General features: G+C 38.6%; 1 protein-coding gene across 1 annotated transcript in view; it reads right to left on the bottom strand.

Moving 5' to 3' along the window:
• FOXO3 (forkhead box O3) overlaps positions 1-24,368 on the bottom strand; it is a 145,972-nt gene that overhangs the window by 15,945 nt on the left and 105,659 nt on the right. The window contains exon 2 of the mRNA XM_074187297.1: positions 10,225-11,661. Within this exon, the coding sequence (XP_074043398.1) occupies positions 10,261-11,661 (1,401 nt within the window). The 3' untranslated portion in view covers positions 10,225-10,260. The remainder of the gene's footprint in view (positions 1-10,224; positions 11,662-24,368) is intronic.

Here is a 24,368-nt window from a genome sequence, read left to right as displayed (position 1 = left end):
TAAAAAGGGTACCCCCATGATAATGAGGAAAAGAACCCTTCTATTAGTGGATTCAACTGGAATATAGATTTCAAGTCGTGATAAAAATCCATGTCCCAGCATTTTAAATCAAAAATAGATTAGTAGCATTACCAGCAACAAGTACACTAGCTGGGAACCTACTGGAACTGAACTCTCTAGGAGATGTGCAGCAGCTGCACAGGAGGTCAAAGAAGACAGGGGAAAAGATGAGCAGGCAATTTAACTTGCTTAAACTAGTTATCACCCATAATTATAGATATACTGCCTAGTCTAGTTCATCAGTCAACAACCATTTAGTTAATATCCTTAGGTATCTAAAGCCTGTATTCTCAAATCTCATTTTCCTTCACATCCTTAATTTCCTCAAGGAGTCAAACTGTACCCATCATTAAGTTTCATACAAGCATACAGAATTTATATATCTATATATACAACATAAGTGGGAACATATATATTGTATATGCACACTTCTTATATTTCAGCCATCTATCATTACAGAAAAAATGGCAATACCAATGAGGATTTACTAAATTTTCAAACTCAGGTCTTTTTATTGCAAGTCTTGGGTTTTCTCCACTATATCAGTCAAATAAAAATGAGAAACTGTGAGAAAAGTTTAACACCTGGAATTTATAATCAGTGCTTTTCTATTGCGGGGGGGGGGGGGAGTATAAAAATTCCTACTACCCGATTTCTTACAAAAAAGAAAAAGTCTAAAGTCTAATCAATCGGGGGATCTCCTATAGTCAAAATTACTAACAGGAGGCAAGTAGATTTTATTTATCTTTCTATTTTGAGGTCTCCAAAATAGGAGAATGAGAAACCTAGTTTTGTCTTTTTTTCTTTTGAGGTAGTTAATGAGATTCCGCAAAGACAGGGATAATGGAAGAGGGACAGAATTAGGACTAGGCAATAGGAGTTAAGTGACTTGCCAAAGTCTTATAGCTACTAAGAGTCTGCGGCCAGATTTGAACTCATATGCCAGAAACAGTGATCTATCTACTGCACCACTTAGTTGCCCTAGCTTTTTAATAAGATCAATGAAACAATTAAGCACTATTAAACCTTAAAGGCAGCAAGGGAGAGAGTTGGTCTTGGAGGAAGGTAGAGTTAGGCTTAAGAACTACTCTTGGATACATGGACAAGTCATTTAATTTCTTGGGCAATTCTCTATAAGATCCAGAGAAGGCACCAAATTATGATGATAGAGGAACCAGGTCTCATGTCAAAAACAAAACTACTAAATCTAGAAGGATCATCTCATTGATTTCTCAGACTAGGACATTCTAGGATAACTTACAGAGAATAAAGGGCTTGTAAAATAAGATGACCAGGAACCTTTTCAAAAGATGTTGGAGTCACAAAGATATTGTCTCAAAAAATTTTTTTTGTTTTGTTTTGTTTTGTGGAGATACTCCAAGTCCTTGTTCTGCTTTATTGTGGGGATTTCTTAAGGAGAAAGGTATGTGTTTTCTTAGCATTCTAGAGCATTTTGAGCACTAGAAAGGACTAAACAGAAACTCAATGTAAAGAATTGAAGGTAAGGATGTGAAATTCTAATAGAAAGTTGTATCTAATAGATTTGTAATTTCATGAGCAATCATCTTTTTAATTATACTGTTATAGAAATGTTATTTTATTTCATAAGTTAAAATAAATGAACACTAAAAATTCCCATCCTATTAGACTTAGCATGTCTACAATTACTGCAGAGGGGGCAGAGGTGGGGGAAAATAGGCTTGCAAAGGAAAAATTAATTTTTACTCACATTTAAAAAAATAAATTTCTGTTTACAACACTTTGCAAGGAGGGAGGAAGGACTGAGATGGCAAGTTAACAATGTACTTCTTTGAACTCCAGAATAGTTGGGAATCACAAAGACAGGGCAAAGTATGAAGCTCAGTTCTGGGTCTGTACAGTGGAAAGAGCATTGAACTTGGAATCAGAAGATGGCAGGGTGGGGGGGAGGGAAGGGGAGGGGTAAGTCCTGGCACAGCAATTTTCCAGCTGTGTGACATTAGGCAAGCCACTTCAGCCCTTTCCTCTTCCATAAGAAGAGGGATGTCAGATTAGAGGTCCTCCAAGGCCCCTTCCCCCTCTGAGCTCTGATCTTGTGATAATGATTATAATTCTCCAGCAAGGATAGTGAGGCAATCTCCCTCGGGCATGCCCCCTGAGCTTCTGGGGTTGAGCAGGCTCGCTGAGCTGGCAATATTAGGTTGCACTATGACAACCACACTCTCATTCCCAGTGAAAACAGAGTTGATCTGAGGGTGGGTGCATCACACACACACACACACACACACACACACACACAGGCAAGCACAAAATGTTTGAGGGATGTGAGGACTGGGGTATGAGTATTAGCTGTTCCATCAAGAATCTGAGTTTGAAGGGGCGGCTAGGTGGTGTAGTGGATAAAGCACTGGCCCTGGAGTCAGGAGTACCTGGGTTCAAATCTGGTCTCAGACACTTAATAATGACCAAGCTGTGTGGCCTTGGGCAAGCCACTTAACCCCATTTGCCTTGCAAAAAACAAACAAACAAAAAAAACCTAAAATAAAAAAAAAATCTGAGTTTGAAATGGGTTCCTGAAAAAATTCTTCCCTAAAAGGTTTGGGTTTGGGGTTTTTTTTTGCTTTGCAATTGAGAACATTTCCCAAAGCACATTCATGGGAGATTTCTCACTCCATGCCCAAATCCAGGAAGTAGCAATTAAGCAGAAATTCTGGTTACTCTGTCCACTCCCTACCTTCAGTCATTTATTTCTTTAGAAGAAGCCCTCTTATAATACAGGCCATTCCCTCCCCCTTTCCAAGAAGTTAGTTTTAATTCTAATAATCTGAAGCCTAAGGAGCTATTTATAATGCCCAGGTTCAGCAGACAGGTCCAGGGTTATCTGAGAGCAGTAGCCTCTTCACTGACAGATGCACAGAAGGACATGAACATCAGAGGCTAGGAACAGTAGTTACTCTCAAGTGCTGGGATGTCAGAGCCTTGGAGAAAAGAATGTCCCTGACTTAGAATGCCAGACTTCTCCATCCAAAAACTCTCTACAGCTTTAGCAACTTTTTTCCATTGGTTGCCAACAATGAGAAAGACCCAGACAACTCTTCCCTTTCTGAATGACAAAAGTTCAGACTTTTGAAAAGCCCGTGGTGAAAGAGGGATCCTGGTGGGGGAAAGCATCTTTCTTCAGGAAAGTCTACTCAAAGCAAAGGCTCTATAGTCCAAGGCAAGCAGGCAAAGACCCAACAAGGGGCCACTTTGCAGAGATTCAGCTATAGCCAGAAGTCAAATTGTGCCTCCTTGGAATGCAAATAACCACCTAGAGAAAAGGCAACACTGACCCAGTGTACAACACTAGTCCCAAACCTCAACACCAGCATTAAATAAACAGAAAAAGATAACTGAAGCAGCTCAAAGCAGCAACTTCTGGGAAGCAGGCAGGACAGAAATCCAAAATAAATAACCTGCAACTTGCAAAACTATTCTTCTCTAACTAAGGTGCTTTAGCCTTTGGGACCTCTCACTGGTGCTATTTAATGGAAGATATGTAAAAACAAATCAGGTTTCTAACAGGAGGTGCGGATAGCATAATTGAAAGGATTGGACCCCTAAAGATCTAGATCCAAATTCTGATTCACACTTTAAAGTATTTCACAAATTTGAAAGGATTGTTTGGAAATTCTTTTGGGTCCTGGGCCCTTTGGCAATCTGGTGAAGCTTAAGAAACTCTTCTAATGATTTTAAATGTATAAAAATACAGAGCATATTATAGCTAAGTGGTGCAATGGGACAGAGCAACTGATCTGGAGACAGGAAGAACTGAGTTCAAATCTGGCCTTATATACTTACTATTACCCATGTGGTCCTGGGCAAGTCACTTCACCTTGTTTGCCTCAGTTTCCTCAACTGTAAAATGAGCTAGAAAAGGAAATGACAAATCACTCCAGTATCCTTGCCAAAAAAAAAAATCTCAAATTGGGTCACAAAGAGTCAGTAGGACAGAAATGGTTGAAAAAGTTATAAAAATTCCCAATTGGATCAAATTGCCTCATTGATACTCAGTTCTTAGCTAACTAGCTGTATGAAAGTTCCCTTTATTAACGGATATTTAAATTTCCTTATCTTTAAAAATAGAGATGATGCTACCTACTTCATAGGGTTGCTTTGAGGAAAGTTATTTGTAAATCTTAAGAGTAAATTAGTATTTGGGAGTGGCTAGGTGGTGCAGTGGATAGAGCACCAGCCCTTGGAGTCAGGAGCACCCGAGTTCAAGTCCAGATTCAGACACTTAATAATTACCTAGCTGTGTGGCCTTGGGCAAGCCACTTAACCCTATTGGTTTGCAAAAAAAAAAAAAAAGTAATGTCTTTCTTCTCCAATTTTTCATAGCACTCTCAGGACCTGAATTTCCTATACTCTTCTCAATTTTAACATGATCCAATCTAGATAAGGACTATTTGGGTAACAGTTGGAACAGTGACTGGGACAAACTCAAGGCAGATTCATAGGACCACTAAGATTCAGAGTTATTAAAAGGATCATGGAATTTAGATAAAAATAAATGAAGCCAAAGTGTTTAAATGATTAACTCAAGGTCATACAAGTAGCAAGAGGAAAAGCCAAAATTCAAATCTAGGGCTTCTTCTATTACCCTTAGGCTTCCTCTTTTAAAAAAAGGAGCGCATAGTTAAAGTTGGAAAGGACCTGTCATCTAATCCAATCCTTTCATGTTTACAGATGAGGAAACTAAATCACTCTGTGTCTGTTTCCTTTAAATCATTTTGTCTTAGTGACTTGCTTAAGGTCACCCAGATGATCACCCTATGTCTCAGTTTCCTTTAAATCACTGTGTCTCAGTAACTTGCTTAAGGTCATCCAGACAGTTAAATGGAAGAGCTAGAATTTGAAACCCAAAGCAAGCTCTTGGACTAGCCAAGAAGAAATGAGGGCAGAAGGACTACAGTGGTTAGTAGAAAAGAGAGGAAGGATATAAGAGACACTGCTATTGGTGGAGCTAAAACTTCAAAAAAATGAAGAAACACAGTCAATAAATAAAAATGATTGCATGAACAAGTGTGCTTTTTGGTCTGAAAGTGTGTTTTTACTTCAGAGAAAAGTGGAAATATTCAAGTTGAAAGTATGTGTGTGTGTGTGTGTGTGTGTGTGTGTGTATCCCCCCCCCCCCCCCGCAGTGGGGATAGAGACAGAATGTTTCTCTGCATTCACTTTTTTTTTAGGTTTTTTCGTAAGGCAAACAGGGTTAAGTGGCTTGCCCAAGGCCACACAGCTAGGTAGTTATTAAGTGTCTGAGACCGGATTTGAACCCAGGTACTCCTGACTCCAGGGCTGGTACTTTATCTACTGCACCACCTGGCTGCCCCTCTCTGCATTCACTTTTCCCACTGCCATTTGGGAAGCAAGAAGTTGTCAGTCTCTGAATCTGCCAGAAGAATGTCTTCCGTGCCCAAGCAGTTGGTCCTCTTAATAAGGTAGTTAGTTACTTTCCTCCCCATCCCAGACACGCAAGTACAAGGATTTCTACCCAATCTACAGTAAAAGACATCTGTGCCTCTTGAGAAGACCCTTTATGTCTCTCTGGCAAGATAGTCAGTCGGTCAGAGAGAATTGCTCCAAAGACTACTGAACAACATAGCTCAAAATAGATTTTCCATTAGTCAGCCAATAAATTTCTGGGGGAAACATGAGATAATGGGTAAAAATGATGATGATGATGATAGTAATAAAAGATAACAATTATAGAGACCAGGTGGTGCAGTAGATAAAGTACCAGCCCTGGAGTCAGGAGTACCTGGGTTCAAATCCGGTCTCAGACACTTAATAACTACCTAGCTGTGTGGCCTTGGGCAAGCCACTTAACCCCATCTGCCTTGCAAAAAAAAAACCCCTAAGATGAGACCTTATTGTGCTCAATATTTTACAATTGTTATTTCATTTGAGCCTCACAAAAACCCTGTGAGGTAGATTATTATCTTTGATCTCATTTTATAGATGCAAGAGTTAAAGGACTGAGGCTAGATCTGAATTCAGGTCTTCCTTGACTCTAAGCCCAGTGCTCTAGCCATGTGGTTGTCTAAAAAGGTAGGCTTTCTGGAGTTGCTTTTGGGGATTCTAGGAGGTTTTGTGAAAGTAGGCATCAAGAAAGGCTGTCTCCTTGCTTGCTCCGTCCTTTTGAATAGGACAAGAATCCAATGTAAGATACCAAAAAATTATATTCAAAAAGGTAAGTGGACAAATCACTTAGGTGCTGCAAAATGGGAATAACACCATCCCCCCCCCCCCCCAGGGTGCACAGATAAAATGAAAGATTTGTAAAATGTTTTACAAACCTAAAAATGATAGCTTCTAATTATTATTATGCAATAAATACAACTAGGGGGTAGTTCTGAAATTTATGTTTTATGGACTAAATGAGAGGCAGTATAATCATGTAAAGGAAGCAATTCTCTGAGAAAGACCAGAATTTGGAGACTACTGAATCTAGTGCCCTCATTTTATAGATAAGAAAAATGATAAGGTCATAGATTAGGAAGGCAAATCCTGAGGTAGGTCTTCTTGACTCAAGTATAGAATTCTTCTCCCTAATTGCCACCTTCACTTCATGTCATATAAGTCAATGACTTCATTTTATAGATAAGCAAACTGAGGTCCATGAAGTTTAATTCTTATCCTCAAGATAGCAAGGAGCAGAAGCAGGACTGAACCTAGATCCTCCAATATCAAATACCTCTTCCATTGCATTCTGATGCAGGGTAGAGTAGTCACTAGATGTGGTAATGCACAACCCCTACAGGTAAGAGTTGTAGGCACAAGGACTAGCAAGGATACATGCTTATTCTGGATTAGTCCTTTCTTTATAAAGGAAAAACAGGTCTATTACCCAGAACATATTTCTTTTAGTTTGTAATGGTTTTAGAGAAGTTTTCCCTAAAGAGAGAACCAAGTGAGTGGAGGAGATGGATCAATCAGTATTTACTGATTGCTTAGATTATGTCTAGCAGTGAAAATCCTTCCAGGGTCATTTTACCCTTGCAATTTCATAAGTAGGTCTTAATAATAAGTAACAGATAAAGGACACTGGATCTTCCTCCTTATTTTAGATTTTTAAGATTAAATGACTTTTCTCTTTTAAGCAAAGGAACATGCTCCAAAGCCAAATAAGTAAAGTTTGAGTCTGCTTTTTTTTTCTTTTCTTGAGGTGGGAGGAAGGGAAGGCAACTACTAAGTGACCAGTTTGTATCTACTTCCCAAGATGCTGTATTTACCATTCAAAAAAGGAATTCTATTTCCATTTGTTGCTGGTCACTATTTTACACTCTTAGGCCACAACATTTAAAACAATGGAGGAATATTTCTTCCCCTTAGAAGTTTTTTGTGCATGTGTATGTGCATATTTTTTCAACCACACCAAACTAAAAAAACAAATAAATCAACTATTTGACTCAGAGGGGACTCAGATGAGCTGTCTGGGTAACTAAACTAGGTTTTTCATCTGAAAAATGAGGGTTGGGTGATTTTCAAGACTCCTAACAAGCTGGAAACACCAACCAAAAAAATAAATACATTTTCTTGCATATTTATTCTCTGAAAATATTCTTTTAAATAGGCTCAAGAGAAGCCTCCCTACACAAAGATTAAACTTTCCTATCTTTGACATACTTGTCTCAACTTTGTAATAGAGGCCAAAGAATTTAATTTAGTCTTCCAGAATTAAATATGAAAACTTCTGAAGTCAATGTCCCATCATGCTGATGGGGGCTCCAGGCATTGACAGGCTGGCAGGGAAGGAAGGGCTGTCACCCTAATTAGTAGCTTCCATTACAGCCTCCTTACCATCTCAAAAGCTATTAAATCACCGAAAACAGATGTCTGAATTACATTAGGGTCTTGCCAGTGTCTGGGAAAGTTGAGAAGTTTTAGAATTATCACACCCCTGACATTCCCAGACATATAACCACTATCCTCTGGGGCCAGTTTGTCTCTAAGAGACCCCTGAAATCTTCGGCTGGGGCTCTTTGTTGTTCTGTTGGGTCCTATTCCTTGTGTTCCCATTTGGGATTTTTTTGGCAAAGATACTAGAGGGATTGGGCATTTCCTTCTCCCAGCTCATTTAATGATGAAGAACCTGAGGCAAGAAGGGCAAAGTGCCTTGTCCAGGGTCACATAGCTAGTCTGAGACTGAATTTGAACACATCTTCCTGTCTCCAGTCCCAGAGTTCTATTTACTGTGCCACCTAGCTGGCTATAACAGTGTGTCACATAAGGGTAAGCTGTTACATTTTAAGAGTGGTTCAACGGAATGACTGAGGTCTTGAATTCAAACCCTAACTTAGGTGCTACTTTCTATTTGTGTATAACTCAGGCAAATCTCTTCCATTCATTCCCTTGATCTCATCTGTAAAACAAAGAAGTTGAGCTAGGTGGCCTCTGAGGTCTAACACAGTTACTACTTCACAATATTTATTGACTGACTGGTCTTGTAGCTCTAGAATCAATGATTAGGTGACCTCTGAGTTCCTTCCCAATTCTACACCTATGATCATTGATTTTATTATGATCATTTCTCTTTTTTAATTTCCACTTTTCTGCTGAGCCCAGACCTCTCACCATATGAAGACAAAAGTTAGCCAAACTTCCAAAGTTTGACCACCACCTTGTCATTTCCTGAAAAAGTCTTTTTTGTGTTTTTGCCTTCTAGATATAATCCCCAAAGAAATGCAAAAAAATTGGGAAGTTTTGAGACTAGTCTCCAGATCGCATCTAAGTCATACACCATTGCCCAAGTTAACCTTTCAGCCTCACTAGATGTATTCTCTTTCCCTAGCTCTTGAGATATAGCTGAATAAGCCTTCTTTTAGTCCCTTAATTGTGTTGTGTACACCCCAATTTCCAACCCATCCCTTTTCAACTGCCCTCCCATATGGCTATGTGAGTCTCCATGAGAAAGTGAACTCCCTAGAGGCCAGGGAATGTTTTTGCCTTTCTTTGTATCTGAATCACTTAGCAAAGTGCTGCAAGACAGTAAGCTCTTAATAAATGCTTGTTCAATAGTGATTGAGTGGAATGCTCCTCCTCTGGGAGTCCTTTCCTTCTCCTTTAAGACACAGCTCAGGAACCATCATCCATGAAGCCTTTCCCTCCCCTTCCCACCAAGTGCTACTTTCCTCCCACCCAAAATGTTATTTAATCACTTTACTTATCAAATTTTCACTAAGACTTTTGAGATATCCTTTAGTAGTTAACTGAAACTACTTAGATTTTTGAGACCTCTTATATTTATATTTATTTGTTTTATATTTAAGCTGGCGCTCTCTCTCTCTCTCTCTCTCTCTATATATATATATGTAACAGATATGTGCTACCTCTGTTAGAATGCAAGCTCCTGTGGACAGAAACTATTTTCTTTTGTCTTTTTATCCCCTAGTGCCTGGCATAGTAAACACACTGAAAGAATATTTACTGATTATTTGTTCCCTAAGGTGGGGGAGGGAGGGAAACTAAATAATGACACCTTCCATTTATAGGTCTATCAAGGGCTTCACATAGAAATATATATTTTTTAAGTTTTTTTTTTTTTTTTTTTAGAAATACAGATAACACAGTTGTGTAAAAATAACCCATTGGAGGTTTTGTTTCTGAGACAGTCTCTACAAAGAGCCTGGAGAAAATATTTTACAGTTAAATCTGGAGTTTAGAAAGCACACTTAAAGAAAAATACCAAAAACAATCTGAAGTGATCAGGTAAGACTGAGGGAGTGCAGGTCTCAAACCTAATACTACTTTTCAAGTGGATCAAAGAGTGGATAGAGGGTGAATGGGGGTAGGATGGAGTGTAGGGGCAAGTGAGGCTCTAAAGCTATCTCTAGTCATCCACCTCCACTTTGGAAACTTTTGCAGTGTAGAAAGATCAAGAAGATGGTAGCATATTTGTAACAACCAGCTTGGAGACTTATTAGGTAAGGCTCTAAGCAGATAGCAGTTTCCTATTTGTAGACTCCCTGAGTTAAAGTTTTACTTGGCTTGGCACTAAATTACTAGATTTTTATGGAAATCCCTGAGAACTCACTTCCTAATGTGTAATAAAAACCAAAGTAATGAGAAACAGATGAAAATCCCCCTTTCCTAGATCTATCCATCCTCCTTTCAAAATTTCATCATAGTTCCAGGGGCACTGACCTGCTTTGCCCATTCCCCCTTTTTCTCAAAGGTCCTTCAGCCTGGCACCCAACTTTGAGATGAGGCCTGCTTAGCACCAGTGAAGTTCCCCACATTCAGACTGACAACGTTTTGAGCAGAGATGAGGGAATCAAAATTAAAATCCAACCCATCAGCGTCCATGAGTTCGCTTCGAATGATGGATTCCATGTCACATTCCAAGCTCCCATTAAAAATGTCCAGGTCCAAATCACTTGGGAATTTTTCATGGCCCATGACTGGAAGGTTCACACTAGTGGAATACAAAGAGGACCCTGAGAGTGAGTCAGAAAGTGTTTGCATAGACTGGTTGATGGGTGACTGTTGCTGGTGTTTGGCAGACCCTAAGCTGTTGGAGTCACTCAAGCCCATGCTGTTGACATTATTAGACAAGGCACGGTTGCCACCAAGAGGACTCTGGGTTTGGTGCTGCTGGTGGAGTAGATTCTGATTGACCAAACTTCCTTGGTTGGACTGAGCAGCAAAGGACATCATTGGATCATTGCGGAGCATGACATTCCTCCGCGAATTCTGGGCAGACACAGCCGTGCTGGCCTGAGACATCAATGGATCAGACTGTGTCATCATGACATCGCTGTGGCTTAGTGAGTCAGACGTCAGCAGGTCCTGGAGCGACTGGTTGCTGTAGTGTGACATGGAAGAGAAGGTTGCCGGCTTATTCTCTTGGATGGTCTGCATGGGAGACTGGCGGAGAGAGTTCAAAGAAGAGGGGCCAAACACAGCGTTGTTCAAACTGCCAGATGGAGACCCAAGACCTGAGCCCTTGGTGGTATATGGGAAGTTAGAACTCCTCTGCATGAGTCCTGAGGATGGCGACTGTTGGGAGGGTTGGAGCGTTATATTGTCCAACAGGTCATCCATGAGGTTGTCTGTCAGTCCGTCATTTAAGTTCATCGTGCCTGCCATGTCAGTCAGCCGTGGAAGTTCCACAGTGCAGGGTTTGCTGACTGAAGGGGACATGCTCGATGAGTTGCTATACAGCATGGGGGAAAGTGGCGGATCATCATCCTGGACATCATCCAACTCAGTGGTTGCCAGGATTGGTGACAAGCGTCCACTTATTGTGCTGGCATTGGAGTTCGTTCGGGAACGGAAGTCTGTCCATGCATCCAGTTCATCACTACTTCGAGAGGTGGGGCTACCTGGCCACTTGGAGATCTGAGTGGGACTATCTTCGGTAGCCTCCTGGGAAGTCTGCAGAGAAGCCTTTTTCTTGGCTGCTCGTCCCCTGCTTTTGGTATACTTGTTGCTATTGTCCATGGAAACAGCTCTTCGTCGTGGGGCCTTTCCATTTTTGCTCCCATCTGGATTGATCATCCACCAAGAACTTTTCCCGGTTCCTTCATTTTGTACCCTTTTGAATCGACTATGAAGGGACAAGTTGTGACGGATGGAGTTCTGTAAAAAGGAGGAAAAAAAAATACAAATTTTAGAAAAAATGATTCTATAGTTCCCCCAAAAATCCCAAATCTATTTAGTCTAATTAAAATTAAGTATATTGGAATTAAATGTTACAGAAGTTTAGAGTGAATTTGCCTCTTGCATGTTTTGTTATTTAAAGTAAAGATGCATCCTTTATTTCTAGACATTAGAATTGATAAGAAAGTCCTATTAGTGGTTCCATTCCCTATATCCTCTTCTGCCAAAGACAGACTCATATCTCCACCTGTGACATTATCCCCAAATGTATGAAGAGTGGCAAAAAGATTTGCTTGAATACTAAAAGGGGGGAGGTAGAAAGATAACCCCCCCATACTACTATGTTTTCCTCCTACTCATCACTATACCACAAAAATTACAAATCATAGCATCTGCCATAAAATAATCTACTCCATCTGGTAGATAAGCACACCTGACAAGAATGACCTAGTTTCTAGTCCCAGCTCCTCTCTGACTAACCCCCTGTGACCATGGGCAAGTCATTTAATCAGCCTGAACTCCAGTTTCCCTATCTTCAGTACAGCCATAATACCTGCCCCATCTCTCTGTGGCAATGATGATGTAAGGATAATGCAGGATAATGTATGTAAAGGTCTTTTGACTCTTTAGAAGTAAGGCTCAAAATGAATTCAAGGGGTTATCACTTTTGTTGCTACTGAGCTTCACTAGATGGATTCAAGGATCCAGGATCCAGGGTATGTTGGCATATATCTCAGCACGGACAGATCTTAATTTGCAAAATGCTTCATAGGAAGGGAGAGAGGGGGGAAGGGAGAGAGGGAGAGAGGGAGAGGGAGAGAACGAACGAGCACGTAAGCAGAGAGGAGAGGCAGAGAAGGCTGGCATTTTCCCCATCAGGTCTTCAAGGCCAGCTGAATTAGTCCAACTTAAAGATGAAATAGCTTTCTTGGCACTGTATGTTAAAAAAAAACAAATTTAAAAGTTATCTGAGTTTTAGAAAATTGGCAATCACCAACTGTATTTATGTAGATGATACAAATCCATGTGTTCCACCAGAATGTCTTTAAAAAAAAAACAGAGAGTCAACAGGATTTTACTATAAGCAAACAACTCCAAACATTTGAAACATGTGCTCTCATGGAAGACAGTACTTGCAGTGCTGATGGGGCAACATAATCAACAGTCACGAAGTCAGGACCTTTGGCATTTATACAACTGCCATAAAGAAACGTTTGAGATAAGAATATAAATGACACGTGATAAATGACTAAACAATGAAACCAAGTTTGCTCAGCAGATTATATTCTATTGTCTTTTATTCTTACAGTTCTTAAAATATTATTTCTTTGTTTTTGGTTTGAGAAATTATATTTCTTAAAAATCTAAAAAAAACCTACTCCAAAAACAAAACAAAAAAACCTTTCCTCTCAAAGAACTAGAAACACCCAGCAACCCCCCCCCCCCCCAAACCAAACCAACAAACCAGATTAAAACAACTGGAAGATAAAGTTAAAAAAATAGTCCTGGTTCAGGGAAGCTCTTCTATTAAAATTGACACAAATTAAACAGATAATATATGGAAAAAGGCCTTAAGCTTTATTAGGAGACAATATGCACTAAGAATATTCTCTAGATCCAATAGACCCAGGTAGGCAGCAGGTCACCACCAAGACCTAAACTAACCTTTCACTTCATTAAAGCATTTTAGAAATTTTCAGTGTCATTCATCTCTTTCACATTTAATAGGACTAGAGCTACTTTGATGTATGAGACAAGAGTTCAAAATGACACCTACAATCAACAAGATATTCTTGTGGGAAATCAAATGTCAACCTATAAGACACAGTCAGGCCTGTTTTTCTAAAGAAGACTCCTTGTACCTTGTGGCTCCCTGAGGTCTTTGATGTGGGAGTTTCTTCCATTTATGCAGCTCATCCTTTTTTCCTATGAGACACTCATCCATGTCCTCCCACAGATTCTTCACTGAGGATGCCCTCAATGTGCTGGAGGTCTTCCTCCAAGTGTACCTTTCTATATTTTGTGGGAATTCAAGCAGCATTAAGAAGACAGCTAAGTGGCACAATATATGGAGTGCCAGGCCTGGAGTCAGGACGACTCATCTTCCTGAATTCAAATCTAGCCTCAAACACTTATTAGCTATGTCAACCTCAGCAAGTGATATAACCCTTTTACCCTCAGTTTCCTTATCAGTAAAATGCGTTAAAGAAGGAAATGGCAAATCACTCCAGTACCACTACCAAGAAAACTCCAAATAGGGTCGTGAAGAGAGTTGGACACAACTGAAATATAACTCAACAACTTTGGCCTATAGTGAGTGACTCTGGGCAAGTCATTTCTGCTGCCCCATGAAACTCTCTAAGGCTCAACTGCAGAAGAGGTGACAATCACCATTCATGGAGTGCCCTATGTTGATTAACACCCCCCCCAAAAAACACAGATCTATCCCCATCCACCCCCATATGTGTGTGTGTGTGTGTGTGTGTGTGTGTAATTCTCAAATAGAACAATCTTTTCCATTTGCATTTGGAGATACAGAAAAAGAAGAGTCTTTTCATCCAAATCAGTGTCCAGAGGGGGTGTGATATATGAGTTAGAACATTTCTGTTTAGAAATGAAAAATTTTAAATTGCTTCTTTATATCTTACTTCCTGAGAGTAAGTTTTCAAGAATAATGAGAAGTAATTCATGCTTTGTGCTATCTAATTTCATTTTTACAAATTGACCAGGTTAATACTATTTGATGCTGGGGGACAAATCTATTCTTTTGAAAGAGTTGCCGTTGAAAAGGTAAACATCTAATTTTTACCTTCCTACTGCTATTCCACGTGGCCGGACCAAGATATTTTTTCCCCCTAGTAAAGTGACCATTACAATACTCTAAAGAGGGAGTCCATTATTGATTGTACTCAACAATTTTGATTTTCCTTGGATTCTCAAATGAAATCTAATTTATTTAATAGTTGACTTATTTCCTCGTCCCGAGTCTGCAAGACTCATTTTGGAGGTTATTAGTGACAAAATACATTCCCTGAGGCGCCTCATTAAATTACCTAATAAGACCCAGACAGGTTTTTCCAGTAACATTAGTAAAATACAAGACACAGACATACACAAATATACCCTACCACTATCCCCAAACCCCACACACCCACATGTGAATAGCTTTCCAGATACACATCTTTCATTGACACAGCTCACACTCTACATGATGGAACATTTGTAAAATACCTACAATTGGATTACTGGTTGCTTTAAAAACTACCTCATCTTCCATTATCTTCAACTTTTAAAAGCAGGTATGCTGTTTGCTGGCATTCTTTTTGCAGCTATCTTCCTTTTGTTACCCAAGTTTAAATCCTGCCTCAGACATTTATTAGCTGGGTGACCTAGACAAACCTCTTAACCTCTCTGCCTCAGTTTGCTCCTCTGTAAAATCAAGAAAATAAGAGTATCATACTTCTCAGAGTTATTATAAGGATCATGTATGAGATATATGTGAATTTCTTTGCAAATCTTAAAGTGTTCTTGTAAATGTTAGTCATTATTACTGTTACTATGGTTGTTAATAGTTTTCCTATTGAAATCCGGGGTAAAAAGCTTAGAATCAAAGGATTTCAGATCTGGAAGAGCCTTCAGATAATGTCTAGTTGAATCTGTACCTGACTAACAATTCTCTCATTTGTCTTTTGAAGAAGGTTACCAATTCCTCTATTCCACTCTTTATTTTTTCCTTCTCGAGGCTAAATATCCCCAGTTCATTTTACTGATCCTTGTCTATTTCCTGATCTCTAGGTCCCTCCTTACCACCTTGGTTATTTTATTTTGGAAACACTCCAATTTGTCTTCATTCTTTCTAAAATAGGATTTGCAGAATGGAACATATGTTCTGACCTGGACCAAGTAAAATGGAATTGATCACTTCCTTCTGAACACCATATCTCTCTTATGACACCAGATTTTATTTTTGTCTAACTTCAAGCCCACCAACCTCATCTCCTCCTTTGTCCATGCTGTACATCATGTACCCTCTACTTATGAATGAAAGTGATTGTTTGAACCAAATGTACAACTTCACAGTTATTCCCATTTAAGCTCATCTTACTGAAGCTCCAAAGCACTAATAAGAGAAATGCAAAGTAAAATAATTCTCAAGTTTTTATACTTAGCAAAATGGTAAAGATGACAAAAAGATAGACATAGTTAATATTAAAGGAAAGCCACACTAATGCTCTATTTTACCCATCCTTCTCAAAAGCAATTTGGAATTATGCAAATAAAGTTGTTAAATGTCCACATTCTTGATTCAGATATTCCATATCTAGGTATATACTCTATAAAGAAATTCTGCCAAGTGTACCAAGTTATTTACAGAAGCATTTTTTTTTGTAGTAGGAGAATTGGAAACAAATTAGATACCTATTCACTGGGAAAAGGATAAACAAGTTTTGATACATGAACATAGTGGAATAATAATATGGTCTAAGAAATAAGGATTATGATGAATACAGAGAAGCATGTTAAGATTTATATGAACTGATACAAAGTGAAGAAGGCAGAACTGAGGAAACAACAGAACATTTCAATAACATAAGTGAAAAGAACAATAGCAGCTACAAAGTGGTCAAAAATGATTGCTATGTAAACAAAATGACCCAGCTTGGTCCCAGAGAGAACACACTTCTTTTCATTTCTCTTTAGGAAAGTTAGGGTGGGTGGGGGGGAAAGATGGTAAGATCTATGAGTGTAGAATACCACAGATAACATCAGATTTTCTCAGCATGTTAGTTTTGATGAACTTTTTTCCTTTTTAAAACTAATTTTATTATAAGAAATAACTCTCTTGAAGGGGGGGCACAGGACAAAGGTAAAAGGAACAAATATTTTCCAGGCACCATGCAAAACTGTGGGAAATGTAGGTAAGATAATTAGACTTTAGTCAACACCTTTCTGGATCCTAATTCTTTTTTCCCATGTATTATATTTCAGCTTTGCATTATCTTCAAATTTGATAAGCAATATCTTTATGACACTTCATCTATGACATTGATAAAAATTTCTCAATGGCACAGGGTCAAGTACTGATCCCTGAAGCATCCCATCAGAGACTTTCCTCCAAGATGACACTGAACCATTAGCAACTACTTTATGTGTCTGGGTATTCTTCTAATTCCATATTTATTATTATCTAACTCATACTGTTCCATTTAGTCCATAAGGACAGCATGAAAGACTTTGTCAAATGCTTTCCTGAAATCTAATCATATGATGTCTATAGCATTCCTCTGACCTATCAGGCTAATTATCCTGTCAAAAAGGTAATGAAGTTAGACTGGCATGACTTGCTTTTGTTGAAACCATGTTGGTTTTTCCAGATCACCGCTTTCCTTTCTAAATGCTTACCATTCATCTCTTTAATAATGTGCTCTAGAAATTTACTAGGAGAAGTCAAGACCACACCTTTTCCTTCTTTCAAATATTAGGACATTTGTCCTTTCCAATCAATCCATCAATCAACAAGCATTTATTAAGTATCTATTATACGTCAGGCCCTTTTCTATGTGCTGGAGGATATTATATCAGAAAAAAATAGTTCTTGCCTTCATTAAGCTTACATTTTATTGAAGGAGAAACAATACACATATGTGCCTATTTATGTAGCCACACAGACACATATGTTCAGTTGTTTTTCAGTCCTGTCTGACTCTTCATGATCCCATTCAGGGTTTTCTTGGCAGAAAAACTGGTATGGTTTGTATTTTCCTTCTCCAGCTCATTTTTCAGATGAGGAAATTGAAGCAAACAGGGTTAATTAAGTGATCTGCCCAGGATTACATGGTTAGTAAGTGTCTGAGGTCAGATCTGAACTCAGGAAAATGAGTCTAGCCTTTCCAGGGCAAGTACTCATCTAGTGTGTGTGTGTGTGTGTGTGTGTGTGTGTGTGTGTGTGTGTGTGTGTTTCTGTCTATATTGATAAAGACAAGACACACATGCTTACATGCATATTTATAGCTATATCTGCATATACAAATATACAAAAAAATTACAAGATAATTTTTTTGGGGGGGGGAAGAATTAGAAATTGGAAGAAAGGTCTTATGTAATTGGTGTTACTTGAACCTAGCCTTGAGGGAAACCAATCTTTCATCTAATTCAATCCCCTCCCTCCCTTTTATGGATGAGGAAACTGAGACCGAGCAAGATAAAATGATTCATTAAGTTCACACAGACTACATGTAGCAGATGATCCAGTATTGAAGGTTTCATTTACTATCTCGGCCCTCCCAGCTCCTAGTCTGGGGCCTGGCACATTGTAGATGTTAAACCCCAGTCTTCTGATTCAAAACCCAGCACCCTTTCCAAGGTATTATTTTACTTCTGTTGCTCAAGTACTAGCCTGGCTAAATTTGGAGAGGCTTATCCCAGAACATTATCTACCAGGTTCTGACAAGTTACCCAACAGAAAGAACCCTTCTGGTAATGGTACAGGATCACAAAGTTACTATCTTTCCACATTTGAGAAAAGACTTTATGAGTCCCCATATAATGGACTCAATAATGGGAGTCCAGAGTCCAGAGTCCCCTACCTTTATTTCTTCATCTACTACCACAGTTACTGTGAGAATCAAATGAGCTAATACGCATAGTTTTGCAAACTTAAAACCATACTATGTAAATACTAACTATATGACTCTGCTGAGTAATAAATACTGAATAATAAATATTAAGTCTGAATGCATACATACACAGGTATGCATTTCTTGTGGTCTCTTTTGATGCTCTTGGTTTTAATATTATTTTTATGAATGAACTTAAATAGAAGCAAATTCTACGGTAGCCCAGAACCCACTAGGATTAATTAGTAAAAAGAACTGGTAAATATAGGTCCTGGATGATTCCACTTGAACAATAATAGCATAACCTCACCTATCACTGTGCTCTGCAAAGGGGGTAGTGGAATTAAGGAATTAGCAGTTCCCATTCACAAAGGCTACATTATTTAAACCACAGACCAGAGTTTTCCTAATTCAGCACTTATTGAAGGAATTAGCATAAAAATGACTGTACTTAACCAGCATCTCATCATTATTTTCTAGGACATACTGAAAATAATATTCTACCTGACTCTGTGTTCCCAGTCAATCCAGAAATAAAGGCAGATGGTCTAGAAATATTTAAAGTGACAGAAAGAGCAACGGATTTATGTTCAAAAGACCTGGATCTAAATCTTGGTTCTACCACCTGTTCAAGTCACTGAACATTCTCTCTGGTCCTGTTTCCTCATCTGTCATTTGGGGAGAGAGGTGTTAGAACTAGATAACCTCTAAAGTCCTCTAAATCTATGATAAAAAAAAAATAGCTAACTCATATATGCTGAACACTAAGATTTGTAAATAAATGTACTATCTCATTTCATCCTCATAACAAATCTGTAAGGGTAAATTTATTATCCGCATTTTATAGATTGGGAAAGAAAAATAAAACAAAACATCAAAATATGAAACTGAGAAAAGTTTAATTGATTTGTCTAGAATCATACAGTTAAGTGTTTAAAGTAGGATTTCACCGATCTCCCTATTCATTCCAAGTCTAACATTCTCACCACTGTACTACATAGCTCCCTCAAATAGATGGAAGAGAAATCCTAAAACAGGTAATCCACATCATGTATTAAAATAGAGGATTTGTGAATCCCCCCCCCCATACACAGAGAGACATGCATTATTTACTACCATATTCCTCCTCTGAATATCCTAGACCGGGATTGAAGAAATTTGAGTTAAAACTTTTGATGAGGGCTTTATTGGCACTGGTACCAGGGACAAATGGATGATTGCTCCATTCTTCTTCATTTTATAAATGCAAGAATTCCCCAACTCCTCCTCCTCTCTACGTTGGTTTCAGCCTCTTCCAAACTGTGTTTACCTTGTGAAGCCTGTCCATTAACCCAGACACCAGCTGCAAGGGCTTCCAATGCAAAACAGAGACTTTTTTGTCTAGAAGCAACATGTGGTATCAATTTATCATTCTCAGTCACAGCAACAAGGAATCCACTCACTTTAAAAATAAAAAGGGAGTTGTGTAACTTAACTCTTAAGAGCTCCCCCTTCTTCCAATTTTTTTTTAAGGGGGAGGGTGTATTAGGGAGGGAAGATCAACAAAATGAGTTGCAGCTGGCAATTCCCAAGCCCCCTCACACGTTTGTCTGTTTGCAGGTCACCATTCAGGACAAGTGACTCTGGTGCGTCTTTGGCACTCAGACCTATTCCTTTCAGGAGACAGCCTGCAAATGCAGCACTCTCCTTGTTGTTCACCCCTCCCCCATCTACACACATGATCATTTCCAAACTCCAGTACTTCAACTATCTTTCGGCTAGACTTGTGGTCACTGATAATGCAAAATGAGACTGCAAAGTGTCTTAATTCTATATATGCATCTGCTGAAGAAAGGAAGATAAGAGTGAGTCACATGGGTATTAGGGTGTGTACTACAGTGCAAAAAATATAGTTACACCTTCTGCAGAGAAGCCTAAGAGAGAGAAAAAAAATTCTTTAAAATGAAAAGTTGTGGCCCCCTCCCCCAAAAAAGAGACATGAGAAGGTGATTCTTCCCTATATAGTTGTTCTTTGCAGAGTTGGGGGATTATGGTGTGGAGCTTTTTACAAAATGTTAGCCTTTTTTTTTAATCAAGAAAAGTTGTTGGTTAGTTCTATTGGTCTGCCACAGTTAATGTTTACTGATTGGCTGACTGAATAATAATAATAATAATAATAATAATAATAATAATAATAATAATAATAATAATGTTTGTCCTTCATTCTCCAAGAAGAACATGACATCATGGAGGTGGATTTTTTGAGAGGGGTCCTGTGCTAAAAGATAGTTAAATGTAGTAGATAGAGAGCTGGCCAGTTTGAAATATGGGCTCTGACACATACTGGTTGTATGATGTTGGGCAATTAATCTTTCCTGCCTCAAAGAATTAGAAATTAATTTGGGAAATAGCTGAACAAGTTGACAATTCTATAGGATATGATCAAAAATTTTATCCACATCCAGAGAAAGAACTGATGGAATCTGAATGCATATCAGAGCCTATTTTTTTAAATTTTATTTTTGTTTTGGTTTGTTTTTTTTTTATCTGTGTTCTCCTTTGCAACATGACTAATATGGAAATATACTTTGCATAACTGCCCATTTTTAATCCATATCAAAGTGCTTGTCTTCTCAAGGATGGGAGAGAGGGAATTTGGAAGCCAAAAATTATAAAAACTGAAAGCTAAACATTGCTTTTACATGTAATTGAGAAAAATAAAATAATTTTTTTTGTTTGTGTAAGACAATGGGGTTAAGTGACTTGCCCAAGGTCACACAGCTAAGGAATTATTACATGTCTGAGGCTGGATTTGAACTCAGGTCCTCCTGACTGGGGGGGGGTGCTCTATCCACTGTGCCACCTAGCCACCCCCCAAAAGCATTCTTTAAAAAAAAAAGTAAAAAAAACTCCACAACCCAAACTCTTGCTTCTAGGTAACACTCAAAGATTATAAATTGCAGAGGAGCTCACTTGCATTGATCAAGGGAGTTTCATGATTTGGAAATTTCTTATACCAATGAATCACAAACCTAGTTACTAATCCTATTAAAAGGGATGGTTCCTCTGTGAAGAGCATCTGATAATTTGTACCCTTAAGCCCTGGAAATGAATTTGTTACTCTGCAGCTCAACTCAATCAATGAATTCTCTGTTGGGTAAAGGAACATGTAGGTGATGTAAAAACAAGTAAAAACTCTTTCAAAAGGATGACAAATACTTTCAATTCCTCTCACAGGGCTAGGCTCTCACTTCATGTAGGGAGATATAAAAGAACCTCTGCCTTAAACTTCTAAGACTGGTAATGCTATTCTAATAGAGCCAACTCTAGTCAGTACTGAACAGTCTACTATACTTGAGAAGGCCTTTGATACTCATTAGCTAGCTATGTGACACTAAGCAAATTATTTCATCTCTTTAAGTCTCTTAGGTAAAGTGGAAATAATAATACCTGTAACCCTTACATTAAGAAATTAACACATGTTGAGTTATTATGTAGGTATCTCACTATTATTATTATTATTATTATTATTATTATTATTATTATTATTATTATTATTATGGCAGTGGTGGTAGTCCTCAAGGTTCACATAATCAATGTTATATAGATAGGCACTGACTAGCAAGAAAAAAAAGTCACTATACATACAAAAGTTTAATAGAGAACTGAGATAATATCCAGATAATTAAGACACAAATTGACTTTTACAAGAAAAATTCAGGTGAAGCAAAATTATTTCTGATGTTTATGGGTTACAACAAAATAAAAAAAGTCTTTTTCCTCAAAGAGTTTATATCCTGCTGGGGATGGGTCAGACTGAGCAACAGGTACAAATAAGTAAATGCAAATTTTTATTAATTAATCCTGTGCCTTCTTGGGTCCATCTGAAAAAGGAAGCAGGAAGGTTATAATTACTCTCCAACATTTCTAGTTTGTGCTGCCTAACTCTTTTAATAATTTTATTTATAAGATGTTTTAAGTTTTGGAGAGCACTTAACATAGCTTATTCCCTTTGATCACCATGATAACCTTTTGAATTAGTTAGTTTTATTATCCTCATTTTATATGTGAGGAAACAGGGTGAGAGGTTAGGTAGCCTACCTTAGGGATCACATAGTCTGAAACAAGATTTGAACTCAGGGACCTCCTTGACTGTAGGTCCAGGTCTATAGAAACCAACTGCCTCATTTGATTTCTACACTTGGAGAATTTAAAATCAACACTATAGTTTGAAGAGAGTCAAACTTTCAGGATCTCAACAATCCATTACTACATTGCCTTCTGGGATTCAGCTTGAAATGATTTAGAAGCAGGTTCAAAGGATCTCATTTTTAAGTAGGGAAGAAATACCATAAGCTTTTACTGAGAACCTACTATATCTTAGATAAGAATGCTTAGCACAGGGACTATTACTTCATTTGATCCTCACAACACTCCTAGGAGACAGTGCTGTAATTATCTCTATTTTACATTTGGGGAAACTGAGGCAAGCAGAGGTTAAGCGACTTTCCCAGGTTCACAAAACTAGTATTGATCTGAGGCTGAATTTTATAATCAGGTCTTCTCTAGCTCCAGGGCCAAGGCTCCACTGCTCCACCTACTAGGTAAGTAGGTTGAAACCTGTACTGGTGAATGTATGGATATTTGATATAATGGAAAAACAAGCCCATATGACTTAAATAAAAACCCAAATGAATTCAGCCTTTGTGTACAGGGGTTGTGAAATCAAAGCGATCTGCAGAGAGCAGAGCTGCCAGACAAGTCCCATTCTGAATCTTGTCTAAAACATTAAAAGTTTAAACCCCTAAAGTGTTTGGGGGAAGGGGGGAGGAGAGGGATGATGTACTGAAAATAAATACTGTCAGGGACTTGGCTGAATGCATCCCATTTCCAGTTAGAAGCAAGATTTCCAGTTAATTTGCAAACAACAAGCCCCTGCCCACAAAGATCTTTAATAACTAACATTTGGTTCACGTTTTCATTGAGTAGGAAAGTGACAGGTCTGGGGAATCTGTAAATGAATTTGGGACCAGAGAGAGAGAGAGAGAGAGAGAGAGAGAAAGAGAGAGAGAGGTGTGTGTGTGTGTGTGTGTGTGTAGAGGATGGAGCTGTCACCCAAATCCACAAAGGAAAGTTTCCTTTTCCCTCCCCCTTTCCAAATGGGAAGGAAGAAGTAGAGTGGGCAAGAAAGACCTTTTAAATAGCATGAAAACAGATGGCTATCACTGTATCGAGTCATTTTTGCCAGGGTGTTCTATGTGTATGTGTTTTTAAATTCAATCCTTTTTTTTTTTAAAGCAACCTCTTTCCCCAGCTGTTTCTGTTCTTGGAGGGCAATAGAGAACATTCCATTCCTCAAAGCCAAACCTGAACTTCCGTCATACGAGGAACATTCAAAACTCTGCTTTGGCAATACTCTGCCCACACCCACTCCCCCAACTCTCACCAAACTCCCCTTTTCTATTCCCCAAACCTTTAGTCCCTGTCTGTAGCCCTTTTTTGTTGTTCTGTCATTTTCTGTTGTATCCAACTCTTGATAATCCTATTTGGTGTTTTCTTGGCAAAGACACTGGAGTGGTTTTGCCATTTCCTTCTCTAGTTCATTTAACAGATGAGGAAACTGAGGTAAACAGGGTAAAATGATTTGTCTAGGGTCACATAGTTATTACATGTCTAGGGCCACATTTGAACCCGTCTTCCAGACCCAAGGCCCAGTGCTTTACTTGCTCCGACACCTAACTGCCCTCTCTGCTCCTTACTCAATCCCCCAATTCTTTCACTCATTTCAACTAAACAACTGAACAACTTATCCTTGGTCTATACCAATAAGGAGGCACTGGAAATCATACTGGTTCTGAATTCTGAGGGCCTGGGTTTCCCTCTCAGAAATGATTCAAAATCCCAGACCTGATACTTGCCATCTGTGTAACCTCAGGCAAGGTCATTCTGTGCCTCAGTTTCCTCATCTGTAAAATAAGACAATTAAGACTAGATGGTCTCAGAGGTTCCCCTTCCACCTCTATATCTATATGATCTCATGAAGACATAGCACCATCACTTCTAGGAATGTCACACACTTTTATTACAAAG

The sequence above is a fragment of the Macrotis lagotis genome, chromosome 5, assembly GCF_037893015.1.
Source record: "Macrotis lagotis isolate mMagLag1 chromosome 5, bilby.v1.9.chrom.fasta, whole genome shotgun sequence".
NCBI classification, from domain to species: Eukaryota; Metazoa; Chordata; class Mammalia; order Peramelemorphia; family Peramelidae; genus Macrotis; species Macrotis lagotis.
The sequence above is the reverse complement of the archived record's forward strand: the minus strand, read 5'-3'. Positions and strand labels throughout refer to the sequence as shown.